The sequence below is a fragment of the Cyprinus carpio genome, chromosome B16 (genome assembly GCF_018340385.1).
Source record: "Cyprinus carpio isolate SPL01 chromosome B16, ASM1834038v1, whole genome shotgun sequence".
NCBI classification, from domain to species: domain Eukaryota; kingdom Metazoa; phylum Chordata; class Actinopteri; order Cypriniformes; family Cyprinidae; genus Cyprinus; species Cyprinus carpio.
In genome coordinates this window covers 14,002,855-14,017,297 of record NC_056612.1, presented here as the reverse complement: position 1 = coordinate 14,017,297, position 14,443 = coordinate 14,002,855, and the positions used below count along the sequence as shown (strand labels likewise).

Below are 14,443 nucleotides of genomic sequence, written 5' to 3'. Positions count from 1 at the left end.
TCGGGGCAACTTGTCAAAACATTAATTCTGCTGTTGTTTTTTCCCCTCCTCTCTCTCATTCAGCGTCTTACTCGGTCCCCTGCTGTGAAAGACCATTTCAGTCAGCTCTACTTTCTCTCTAATTGATCCCTGTCTTTTTCGACTCTTTTTAACTCGCTCGGTCCTGCTGTGAGCGCACCATTTCCTTTTCCAGTTTCTGTCCGTTTCTCAATCTTTTTAATTGTTTTAAAAACCCCAAACTCTGTCCGTTTTGCGCTGCCCACCTCAGTGGATACCTCGTCCTCCCCCTTTTATTCACCTCTCTCGCCTTGTTAGTTTCGTCATTCACCAGAGAGTTTTTCTAAAGCGAGAAGAAGGAAAAAAAAAATACTAATTCGGTGCTTTTACACAAGTGTAGTTTTTCCTTGAATTTACCCGATTTCATCCGAAAATATAAACAATAAAATAACAATAAAATGGTAAAATTGCAGAGATGAATCTAAACTAAATCTCAAAAAAAGGGTAAAATAGAAGAAACTAACCTCCTCTCTCTCACACCCTCTCCCACAAAATCCCAGTCGTTCTCTGCATCATAGCATAGCAGCCATGTTTAATGCAAGGAGAGCGCAACTGCAGCCATTTTGTGCTTGAAAACAAAAAAAACTGCCATTTTGTTGAAGCAAACATTTCATTTCACTTTAGTTAGAGAGAAAAATCGATTTAAACTTTTGTCCAAATAATATATTTTTCTTCAAGACTGTAGTTATCTTTTCTCTTAAGTGATCTGCTGACATTTCGATTTAAAACAGCATGCAGAAAAAATATGTAGATAATTTAGACTATTTGGTATATTTTAATGGTAATTATAGAAGATAAGAAAATATCAATAATAATCGTATCACATTTTATTTATCATAGTTTTATTTAATGCCTGATTAAGGTTTTGTGTGACTGCATGGCTAAATTTGAGACTGCTCTCAGCATATCAAAATCAAACATTGCACGCTGTTTTTGTGTATTGTAAAAATAATTTTTAGTAGAAGAATGGTACATTATGGTACAAACACATTTCTTCCATCTTTATTTGACCCTCTAACTCTAGCATTCTTTATTCAAATTCTATTTTATCTATTTGTTTTCTTTTTTTTATTTAAAAAAAATGATAATAATAACTTTACCCTTTAAGACTTGCACTTTTATTTGTTCTCTAACTGCTTGGTTTCTTTTTAAAAAAACCTCTAACATTAGCTTTCTCTATTCTTTTTCTATTCTGTCTGCTTGGTTTCTTTTTATTTATTATATAATTAACAAACAAATAAAAAGATTTGTTTTCTAACTGCTTGTTTTCTCTTAAGAAAAGGCCTCTAACTCTAGCTTTCTCTATTCTTTTTCTATTCTATTTATTTGTTTTCTTTTTATTTATTATATAATCATAAAAAGTCCTTGCTAAGTGTACTGCATTAAGCTAACTGAGAATTGTCATAGCACTTGTATATTAATGCTCTTTTTTTATTTTAATTAATTCCATTGTCCTCATTTGTAAATCGCTTTGAATAAAAGCATCTGCTAAATGGCTTAATGTAAATGTGCATGATCTAAATATGATGATTAGTGGTTCATTATAAATGCATTACATTTATAAACATTATGTTTTTGAACTTTTAATTTACTATGATTTCATTCGATATGTTTCTATTGTTTTGATTCTCATCTGTTAGTCTTTTCTAATGAGGCAGTTTCATTTTATCTGCACACATTTTCTCTCATTTCTTGACTAAATATCGACAAAAGTCAGTGTCCTCATCAAAAGAAGGCATAATATCTGAATGAAACCTTTACTGAAGGATTTTATCTCTCCGTTTGGTCAAGTGTTAATAATGGGTTAAACTAACTTGAACTAATTTGTGTTAACTTGATTTAGCTTAACGAGCAGCCAATTAGTTGAGGTGAAATGCTTTTGGAAAACTGACATGTCCTGCGGTGTGACGTGCTTTAGTCTAAAACTATGTAAGCCATTTTTCCAAATATTTTATAATTATTATACATGCAGTTTGTATGAGCAGATTAACTGAGAAAGTACATGAAATTAATTGTAACTTTAAAACCTTTTTTTTATTATTATTGTAATTTGTCCATTTTAAACAAACATACCAATGAAGGCAAGAAGCTGATTTCCAAACAAAATCTTAAAGTGCACAGTCATAGAATAGCATTCAAATTAATTTAAAACGTTTTGTTTTTTCATGTTGATTCTTTTTAAAGTTTATCTTAAGTATTTGTTTGTACACTTGTCCTCTACTTTCATCTCACTCTATAGTTTTAGACAACTGCTCTTGTTTAGTCTACTATGCTCTACTTTCTTCCACTTCTGCGATATCTCTGTATCTCTCTCTCTCTCTCTCTCCATTCATCTTTTCTCCATTTTGTTTCTCAGTCTGACCCCCTGTTGAGAGAGTGACACTCAGACACAAACTCTCTCCCTCCTTCCAACTTTCGTCTCTTTTCTTTTGCCGTCTGACCTTCTTTCAGGTTCTCGGCTTCCCTGTTCGTTTTCCCTCTGCTTTTCTCACACGTCCTCCTCGCGTCTTTTCTCTTGTCTGTCTTCTCCAGTGTTTCGCTCCATCACTCTATCTTTGTTGCTTTTGTGGCCCTTCTCTGTTCAGTCTTGTATCTCTTGCTTCTTTTCCCCCTCTAAATCGTTTCTTTTCCATGCTCCTTTCTCATGTTCATCCTCCCAGTCCACTTTTTTGTTTCTTGCAGAATCTTTCATCTCCTTCCACTTTCATTTTTTTTCTGCTATCTTTCTGTGTGCGACCTTTAAGAGAATTTGCATTAAGGATGTATTTTGGGGTTGCGCAGCCGTTAGTAATTTTTCAGTATGTTTCTGCCTGAGTAATGGTAAATATGTCTCTATGTGCATTTTTCTCCTCATTTGTTCTCAAGAATGATGTTCCAAGTTTGTAGTTCTCAAAAAAAAAAAAAAAATTAAAGTACTTCTTCACACACCTCACATGTCTGTCTTTCTTTCTCCCACCCTCTTTTTATGTCCTCTAGCAACAGCTGAATCATCAAGACAAGAAGGTTAGTGTTTTTTTATTGCCATAGTTTTTTTTTTTTTCCTTGGCTTATAATATGACACAGAATTACAAAATGTCCTATTCTTTTTTTTTAGTCATTAAAAAACAAATGATTTAATTATATGTATAGATGTATGTATGTGTGTATACACAATAAATTAGAATGTTGTAGAAAAGTTCATTTCAGTAATTCAACTCAAATTGTGAAACTTGTGTATTTAATAAATTTAATTCACACAGACTGAAGTAGTTTAAGTCTTTTGTTCTTTTAATTGTGATGATTTTGGATCACATTTAACAAAAACCCACCAATTCATCTCATCAAATTAAAATATGGTGGCATGCCAATCAGCTAATCAACTCAAAAAGCCTGCAAAGGTTTCCTGAGCCTTCAAAATGGTCTCTCAGTTTGGTTCACTAGGCTACACAATCATGGGGAAGACTGCTGACCTGACAGGTGCCCGGAAGACAATCATTGACACCCTTCACAAGGAGGGTAAGCCACAAACATTCATTGCCAAAGAAGCTAGCTGTTCACAGAGTGCTGTATCCAAGCATGTTAACAGACAGTTGAGTGGAAGGAAAAAGTGCACAACCAACCGAGAGAACCACAGCCTTATGAGTATTGTCAAGCAAAAACAATTCAAGAATTTGAGTGAACTTCACAAGGAATGGACTGAGGCTGGGGTCAAGGCATCAAGAACCACCACACACAGACGTTTCAAGAAATTTGGCTACAGTTGTCGTATTCCTCTTAAGCCACTCCTGAAACACAGACAACGTCAAAGGAGAAGAAGAACTGGACTGTTGCCCAGTGGTCCAAAGTCCTTTTTTCAGATGAGAGCAAGTTTTGTATTTCATTTGGAAACCAAGGTCCTAGAGTCTGGAGGAAGGGTGGAGAAGCTCATAGCCCAAGTTGCTTGAAGTCCAGTGTTAAGTTTCCACAGTGATTTGGGGTGCAATGTCATCTGCTGGTGTTGGTCCATTGTGTTTTTTGAAAACCAAAGTCACTGCACCCGCTTACCAACAAATTTTGGAACACTTCATGCTTCCTTCTGCTGACCAGCTTTTTGAAGATGCTGATTTCATTTTCCAGCAGGGTTTGGCCCCTGCCCACACTGCCAAAAGCACCAAAAGTTGGTTAAATGACCATGATGTTGGTGTGCTTGACTGGCCAGCAAACTCACCAGACCTGAACCCCAGAGAGAATCTATGGGGTATTGTCAAGAGGAAAATGAGAAACAAGAAACCAAAAAAATGCAGATGAGCTGAAGGCCACTGTCAAAGAAACCTGGGCTTCCATACCACCTCAGCAGTGTCACAAACTGATCAAATCCATGCAACAACAAAATCAAAAAGAAACCAAACCAAAAATAGACCACACCAACAACAAATTAAAATAACATCAAAAAAAAAAACAATCCACAAAGCCAACAATTCACTAAAAATGTTTTTTTATTTTATTATTTTTTTATTGGTCTTATGAAGTATTGTAATTTGTTGAGAATTGGTGGGTTTTTGTTAAATGTGAGCCAAAATCATCACAAATTAAAAGAACCAAAGACTTAAACTACTTCAGTCTGTGTGCATTGAATTTAATACATGAGTTTCACAATTTGAGTTGAATTACTGAAATAAAACTTTTCCACAAGATTCTAATTTATTGAGATGCACCTGTGTGTGTGTGTGTGTGTGTGTGTGTGTGTGTGTGTGTGTGTGTGTGTATATATATATATATATATATATATATATATATATATATATACACAGATACACACACACACACACACACCACACACATATATATATATATATATATATATATATATATATATATATATATATATAGTATATATATATATATATACACACACACACACACACACACACACACACACCACATATATGTGTATATATATATATATATATATAAGAAATTACATTATTTTTATCATAGTTTTAATTTTTTTATTCATGGTCTATTTTTATTTATATAAAACTGCACTCACATACAGTTTTGAGGAGACATAAAATATGCTAGATGATTATGTGAGTTAAAATGGACAAAAACAATGACTTTTTTTCTTAGCATATGTTTTTACATCATTTATTTGTGTGTGTGTGTGTGTGTGTGTGTGTGTGTGTACTTTTTATGATTATTATAGCCACAGAGAGACCATCACACAGCAGTGCTGTCCATCCAGTGACAGTCGGACGACTTTCTCTCCTCCTCATATTCCTCTTCTTGCCTTATTTTCTCTAATATCTCTTCTTAAAACTTAAAACCTAAAAACAAGTGCTCTTTTGCGGCAGATATTCCTCCGTTACCAGTTGTGTTTCAGTAAATGCTTGTTCAACTTCTGTGGATCACACACACACACACACACACACACACAGACTCTCTCTCTTTTTCTCATACTCCTTTGCTCTGTCATTTTTATCACGCTATTAATCTCCATCCCTCCATTTCCTTCCTGGCAGTCTCTCTCTCTCTCTCTCTCTCTCTCTCTCTCTGTCCACTCTCAGTGGCTTCTTACTCCTGTCTGCTCTGATAAAAGTTCACTCTGTAGCAGAGTGACACTAATCTACCTTCAAAGAGCTTCTCTTACTGTTCATTTTCTTTTAATCCATCTATCCTTAAGAGTTAGACATTCCTTTACAAGCCCCTGCTCCCCCTCTGTCCTACTGTACAACAAACTGAGCCAAAGATGAGGAGGATGAAGCTCCCGCTCCTGCTGTTTGTACTACTGAGTGGAAGATCAGGGACATACATGTGATCACTAACATATCCAATCATCAACAACTTGTTCTCTTTGAAAAAAGGAATACATTGAAACCAAAGCCAGACCACAGCATTTAACAATGATTTTGCTGTATTGACTTACTCTGGAATTACCTGGATTATCCTGGAATTTTTGTGTCTTGAATTTCTTTCAAATTTATTTGAAATTTGGAATTTGCGTGACTGAGACACGGCCTACCTGGACCACACAGGAAGAGAAAGAACTACTTCCTGTTCTTCACTTGTGGGGCATGATCAGTCATTTCCCAGTATGGACTGCTCTGATTGGTCTGCGTGTTTGTGTTTAATAAGGCACTTAATCAGGTTCATACAATATCATCATTTTTTAAAAACATTATTATTTGGGTATGTGAATTATATGTAACGAAAAAGTTCATTTTGTTTAACTTGATAAGGGAATATACTAAATATTTTTAATGATCCATAACCATAAGCAATCTGTTTTTTTTTTCATTTTCTTTTTTTTTCAGATAGTCTGAAATAATGCATTGATTATAAAGAACACAATGTCCTTAGTGATGTTTAAATTCTTTTTTTAACCATTTGTATAATTTTTTAAAGAGGATTTCTTAAGATATTTTATTTACTGTAAATTTGAACATGCAATATTCATATTATCAGGAGAGAAAAAAAAACAATATTGTTTTGATGCTTATATCTAATATAGATATTAGCACCATTTGTTTGTTTTTTCACATAATTATTGATATGCAAGAAAATCAAAATAACCCAAGATAATAAAACCTGGAAATGTTTCTATTTAAATTAAGTATTTTTCGGATGTATTTTTGTTTGTTTGTTTTTTTAAATGATTGTTTTTTTGTTTTGTTTTTTCAATTCACTTCTAATAATAGTGAAGTTATTTTGTCCCCTTTATAAGTTTTAGAATGTTAATATATATTCTGTGGTAATGATAAATGTTTTTATTTCTCTAGTTTCTAATGGGTTTCTGATAATTTCATATTTTCAGATGCAAATCATGTCTGCCAAAACAGAACAATTAGTTAACAGACTTTTAAAATATAGTTTTTAGTAAGTAGGAATGTAATTTGAGTGTTTCACATTTTTGTGAAGTGATCAGGATCTTCTGTGAAGAACTTTTGTCTTAGCCATTTTTCCACAGCAAAATGAGCTACAAAAATAAAAGATAATGTTTTCAAACCATTGTTTTTGCAGTGTAAATTCCTGAAGGTAAAAGTCAGCTCCTGTTTATTTTTAGGTTTTAATTTTTTATTCATGATTGGCCAAGCTGTTTTTATCTGATGATCTAATTTGAAATTCCTGTCATTATTTTGATAAGTGAGTAGCAGATAAATAGGAGAGCAGATTCGTTTCTAATGTAATAATTATTGTAATTATATTACAGAAATGTTTTGACCTTCAGTTCCTATCAGGAGGTCTGTTTGTCTCCTCTAGATGGCAGCTGTTCCACACAGAGCCGCAGAAACGCTGTTTAAGAAACTGTTCATGTGGACATTCACACAAAAGAGAAGATGTGCAGTGTTATGAGTCACCATGAATCATTCATCACTAAAACAAAAAACACTTCCAACTGAACCAAGATGTTATGTATAGTCTGTGTGTAATTGTATTTATAGTTATCTGCAGCTACGCAAATTATATTTGCTAATTTTGGACATTACAGTTCTACATTAATTTTCGAAGCAGTGATTTTGAATGTCAGTATCCCACATGTATATACACACGTACTATACACCATATATGTTTCTCAAACTGACACTTGTTGCCATGATTGAAAATTATAGAACAGGATTTATTGCTTCTGCACATAAATTTCATCTTTATAACAACAATTGATTTAAACACTGGTTGTGTGTTGTGTGATTATTAGTCAATGACAAATGTTGGATAATTAGACCAATATTTATAATATATATACTTATAATAAAATCACATTATAGATATACTTGGTATAAACATCAAGTAAAAAGTACAGAAAATAATTTTCTTTTTCTTTTTTTTATTGCTATAAAATGATTTTCTGAATTTTTGTTTTGCATATTTTAATGCTGAATTTCATCAGATTCTATTCACAATCCTCTTGGACCCAATAACTGTTAGGACAATAAACACAACCAAAACACTTCTTTGCAATAACTTCTGAGTGAAATTAGATTTGCATCAAAATTTTAATTTTTAAATGCATCATTTACATGTATTTACAATACATTTTCAAAAATTGATATTATACTGAATGAAATGCAATGGATAATTATTTACCACATTAAAATTAAAAGCTGCAGAATGTTGTGTGGCCACCAGCTGCTTTAACTACTACAAACTGCAGAGCTTCTCATCCTTATGGACTGGACAGTTGTTTGCCAGTTCTTGCTGTGAGATGTTTCCTCACACTTCCACCAAGGCTCTTGCCAGTTTTCCTCTGTCTACAGAGGAATTTACAAAGTCGCTAAGTCTATGATGCCTAATCTGTTCAGATTTTAAATATTGTGTAGTGTATTCCAGCCTTTAGGCATCTTACATTATGTGCATTACGTACATAGTCCCTACAGCAGGACTATGGCATGTTCACTTTACTCTCCTAAGCTGTTTGGTATTTCAGAGAAATTCCAGTTTTAATCATAGAGTCATCTTCATCCTAACCATCCATCCCGTGTATCATGTCTAGGCCTACTTCATTTTCTCCAAACCCGGCCTACTTTTGGTGAAAGAGCAATTCCTGAATTCAAATGAAAATTGTTTATTTTTTCATTTAGAATGACATATTTGTCAGGGTTCATGTAGATTGTAATGCATTTTCTATGATGGCAAACATCAATCACAGATTCTATCAAATCTTTCTTTAGGTTACAGGCTAGGTGTTTCAGAGCCATTGTCACAAGAGTGGGTGTAAGTGGGCAGCCTTTTCTAAGCTCTTTATATTGGCCAATGTCTGGAAGCAGGTTTTCCACAATCCTGAAGTCACGTGGAGGTGATGGGTGGATGTGCTTCAGTGATTTCAAAGCTTGTTTTAAAAAATCCTTTTTGATTATTTCAGGCATCCTGCAAAGGCTAACAACAACAAAGAGTTTGTAACTCCTTTTCATTGGTTTAGTTTTAAATGAGGGCTGAAGAAATTTTTCCAATCTCCTAACAAGTATAGTGGCAAGTATCATGTAATCTGCTCTGAAGTGGTGCCATCCATTTTTTATCTTACTGTCAGTAAATTCCTTTGGAATTGTTTTTGTAACCATTTGGTTAAAACACTCTTTAAGTTTTTTAGTTTTTTGCTTTTTGTTAATCTTAAATGTTTCCATATTGCCCCCTAGTGGGGTTTCATATTCTACAAGAGACATTAAAGCTTGCAAAACTTCAGCTTCACTGATTTCACTTACTCTCCTCTTATAAGGCCTCTTTTGGAAGACCATTTTTTTAAGGCTAGAACATGGCACCGGTTCTGTGGTTGTAGTGCACAAACACACACTCAGAACTACAGGGAGGTGATCTGATATATCTCTTTGAACTTGATGTATTTCACAGCTCTCAGCAAGCCACACATCATTCCGTGGCATGAAAACCATGTCTAGTCTTGATGCACCCATCTTCTTTTTCTTCTGACTTGATGTTTTTTGTTTGTTTTGTTTGGATGGTTTCCACGGAAAACGAGTAAATGAATCTCTCTTACAAGAATTCTTAAGTCCCCAGACATCTACAAGCATTAAAGACGAGATGAATTCCTCCAGATAAGGTCTAAGGGGCTCTACATGTCCAGTTGGATACTGCCGGTCAAGATCTGTGTTTAGAACTGTATTGAAATCCCCTGCAACTATCAAGACACCTTTGGCAGTCTGACGAAGATATTCAGAAAGAAACTGCAAGACTTTGTGTTCTTTTGCATGGTTATATACATTCACTAGAGTGAAGCATTTACCGTATAATTTGCAGACAAGTACAATGTAGCTGCCTGTGGGTTCTATATCATGTTTTACATGCTCAAAAGGCAATTCATTTTTTATCAGTATTGCAACACCTTTGCTACGTGGATGATGAACACTGAAATATGTTTCCCAACCATCAATGTGTTCAAGATGGCTAACATCATTGACACCTATATGTGTCTCTTGAAGAAATGCAACAGATGCTTGTAGTTCATTCAGCCTTTGTAGAATCTTTGTTCTTTTGTCAGGGACATCAGTTGTGTCCCTAATTCCACAAGTGTTCCATGTGATAAGTTTAAAAGAGCTGGTCATAGTCTCTATACTGAAATGATCTGAGGAGGAAAAAAAGTTGAATGATAAAATGTTTTAGGGTCACATGTATGAAATATAGTAGACAGAAGTTATGTGTGTGAACAATAGAACTGAATGTTCAGCAAAATATACCAACATAATGTACTCAAGCCACCCAAATACTGATTAAATAAAAAAACTGAACTCACAAAATAAAAAAAGTCTTTCAAGTTAAAGTTGCAGGGCACTTCATTTGATCTGAACATGAGCTCATATTAGCGTCCAGATGGATATTCAAAGTCAAATGTATTGAAGTCCCCTCCAGCCAAGACAATTCAGCAGTCTGATAAAAATATTTAAAAAGTTGCTACAAGGCAATGTGTTTTGGTTACATACATGTATTTCTATTATTTGATGACAAGTACAATAAAACTGCCTATGGAGGGTGTATTTAACTTGTCAGTATAGCCTGTAGAAACACCTTTGTTATGTGGATGATGAAGACTGAAATAAAATTTCTAACCACAATTTTTTGCAACATCTTTAACATTTTCCCCATATGCATCTTTTGAAGTAAAACTGCAACGTATGATTTTAATGTAAGCATGATTAGAATATATTGTCATTTTTCTAAGTCTGTGACAAAATTCTGAATATTTTTGATCAGTTCTATCTACTTTGTATATTTATTTATTTTTTCAGTGCAGTTGATAGTTTTTAGAAGCTCTTGCTCTCAATAAATAAATAAATGAACATTTACATCACTCACCTTTAGTGATTTTGTGAAGATGTTGAGGATGTTATTCATTAAATAGCAATAAAATGCATGACTTCTGGAAAGATGCGTTGCTGCAATTTTTTCTCTTTTTAAAAGCATGAACAGCAGTGGCTCTTAAATGTGCTGTGTACAGAAATTTTCCATGCAAATGAATGACCATGCCTTTTCCCTTTTTTGGTTCTATATTCCAGGTGACAGACAAACCGGTTGAACAGAATAACAACCACAAAGGTGCCATGCAGCCAAAGGATAAGGTGAGAATCTAAGTGCAGCGATGTTCATTAGACAAAGAATAGACAAATCCACTAAAACCAAAAACAAGGCAGAGAACTCCAGAGAACTCAGAAACACATAAAAGCTTAAATATAGTAAAGCCACAACCAACAAACAATGACTGAAACACAGGAGTAGAAATACAGACCAGAGGGCAAAACACCAATGAGTAACCATAGAAACTAAGAAGGAGTGGTTGTGGTCAATTGAGTGTCCAAAGCCACACCTCCTCCAAAACACATGAACACGCTCCAGCGACACAATGAGAGATAGCGTTAGTGAAGGGTTAAATGCTGTCCTATTACCTCGTGTTATTCACCGGTGAAAAAACATTATAGTACAAAGCACGTAATATTAAAACAATAACGCTTTCCATTGTCACTAGGTCTGCAGTTGTGTAATGGACCATGCTGATGACGTATCATGTCTGTGCAAACAGGGTGGGCGGAGCTGAGGTATGCGAATACATATACGTTGACAGGCAGGTAGGACAGCCTATTGTAATGTTCAGACCGAATAATCTGATTGGTCAAATATTTTATGGTCCAACACCTTCCACAGATGATATAAATACATAAATACATTTAGACCACTTAGTGATTGCTATCAAGATGTGAAAATACTTTCAACCAGCATAACATAAAATGTTTTTGAACCAAATCACCTATCTTTTCTTTAAACTAATCTCTCATTATAATCATATTTCAAAATAGTATAAAATAGTAAAATAGTTTAGCTTTTTTCCAAGGTAAAACAACAATTTTAACCTCAATTTGCCTTTATGTCCTGACTATGTAAGACACTAGGAACAGATATCATAGATATGAAAGTAAGTTCTTGGGCTTCACTTTTGACTGTCCTTTTGTTCTGGGCTCATCACAGACACACCCAAACAAAACAAGAATTAGACCTTCCCTTACCAAAAAGTAGTATACTTCAAGTTAATTTTAAGTATTCTTAAGTAAAGTTCAAGTATATTTAAAGTATACTTTATGTAGCAAGTATACAAATATCAGTGTTCTAGTAGTATACTTGTAAGTGTACTGTTTCAATACTCCTTGGGACTAAATTGGCCCACTTTCTAGCATATAAAAGTATACTTCAAGTATAACAGTAGCAAACATTGAGTACACAACTAGTTTACCTCTATGTTTGTAGTTTGTACTGCAATTATACTAAAAGTGAGCTTATATGTATACTGATAGTTTACTAATTAAATACTTTGTACACTTTGAAGTATATTCTCAGTAAACTACTAGTTTAGTAGTTTTATACTGCAAGTATACTCATAAGATTTCTTTAAGTGAATTTTACATCATACTTCAAGCATACTACTATATCCCTATTTAGGTTTTATTTTGTATATATTTTGTTATATGAATATTTGAACATACAAAACATCCAAAGAAAGAACGAGGTATCTGCTTGTAAATAAAAAAATTGTATTCTAGCTTCATGCATTCTTTTTTAAAACACTTCAATGTGGGTAAGTTTCATAAAAAAATAAAGAAATAACATTTTGAACAAAAAGCTGAAAAATTAATAGGATTCAGAATGATAATCAAAACGTAGATGGAGAAGATCAACAACCCAAAGCTTGACTGTAATTATTACCTCTTCATCAGTCGACATTTTATTCCATAACGTTACAGTTTTTATGTGGTTTCATGTCAGATGATCATGTTAGATTACATGTGTTAGTATCTGTTGTTTCTTCTTCTTCTTCACCTGTGTTTTTTGGAAATTCTGTACAGAAGATGTGTACTATAGCGCCCTCTACCGTATAACAATGAAAACACAGATTCTAGCAGCACAAGTATAGCTCAAATATATTTAGACTTTTTGTAAGTAGAAGTCAAGTATACTTAAATGTAATTTCAAGTATATTTCTGAGTACATAAAGCCCATTTCTGAGAAGTATATAAAAAGTTAACTAAAACTTAAAGTATACTGATAGCACACTTGAATAAACTTCATTTTCCTAAGGGTTGGGCACATTGGTAAAGTTATGGTAGTACACTGGCTCTCTGTGTCTGCTTGATCATTCTCCTGGGATCCTGCTCTGCGGCTGCTCTACACCAAAGGGGTTGACACACCGGTTCACAGATTATGACTGATTGCACTGAAACTACAAAATAGTCTAACTAAAGTGTTATCTAATGAAAATTATATTGGTTTTGGAGAGTATTTTTTGAAAACCGAAGGGTTGAGATTGTAACTATTCATAAACCATCGCTGACTTGGAACAAATTGCACCCACAAAATGACATTGAATGACACTTCTGTTCTTCTGTGATTATAAGTCAATCAATCGCTCATTCAATCAGTTGGTTCAAAAACATTTCAATAAATGCAGTTTCACTCATGCGTGCTGCCTGCTTTTTACAGGGCTGTCACACTACAGGTTTTTTTTTTTTTTTCATTGACGTCTATGAATGTGGGAGACCAGAGACATAACAACATACAAAAAAAAAAAAAAATCAAGTAATTAAGGCAGACGCATCTTTTGAACTAAACACTCATTGGTTTTTCTTTATTTTCTTTTCTGTTGAACTGTTGCGTAAAACCCAAATTACATTCACACTCCCGGTCATATGATATTGCTTTAATATATGAGTAGTGTGGAGTGGTACTATGAGTCAACCAATACTTCATACCAAGTGAGTAAGAACAAGAACCAGAGAAACTTGTTGTGTCAAAGCAGACTGAGACCTCATTATCAAACTTTGAAGCCAATAATACCCGCACATGGACAGGAACGAAATTCCACATAGATGACTGTCTTAGAATATACATTTAGTTACACTAAATGATACACAAATGATACAGCAAGAAGAACAATAGTGAAAGCCATGTGTTACAAGATACATTCAGGTATTATAGACATAGCAGGTATGCAAGCAGCAGTGATACTGTACATGAAAATAAAGCCAAATAAATGGCATACTGAACAAGGATCTGAAAGACAATATTGTACTGAAGTATAATTATATAGTTTTGTAATGAATAATTATACAGTTTTTGGCCTATACTTTTACAAAAATTCTACTTCAACTATGTAAAATAATTTAAATTTGATCAAATATACTTGTATTTCATCAAATCAGTTTTTATACTTGTATTTCATCAAATATACAGAGAACAGTTAGGTAATAATGGGTGCATTTATAGGTAAATGCACCCATTTTGAGCAGTTGCATTTTTTTTTTTTTTAGCTTTTTTTTAGCACATGTAGTTACTGGTAGTAGAGAGAACACTCTCTAAAATACTGAAAACCCAGTCTGATCTCATTGTTTGCACATAGGTATAAGTGCATAACATATACAGCTATAAAACATACATTTTT

The 14,443-nt window shown here is 33.8% G+C and overlaps 1 protein-coding gene across 1 annotated transcript in view; it reads left to right on the top strand.

The window, feature by feature from the left end:
- si:dkey-246i14.3 (ephrin A4) overlaps positions 1–5,863 on the top strand; it is a 50,413-nt gene extending 44,550 nt beyond the window's left edge. Inside the window, exons 4-5 of the mRNA XM_042740913.1 lie at positions 3,034–3,060; positions 5,222–5,863. Of these exons, the coding sequence (XP_042596847.1) occupies positions 3,034–3,060; positions 5,222–5,319 (125 nt within the window). The 3' untranslated portion in view covers positions 5,320–5,863. The remainder of the gene's footprint in view (positions 1–3,033; positions 3,061–5,221) is intronic.
- The last annotated feature ends 8,580 nt before the right edge of the window (positions 5,864–14,443 follow it).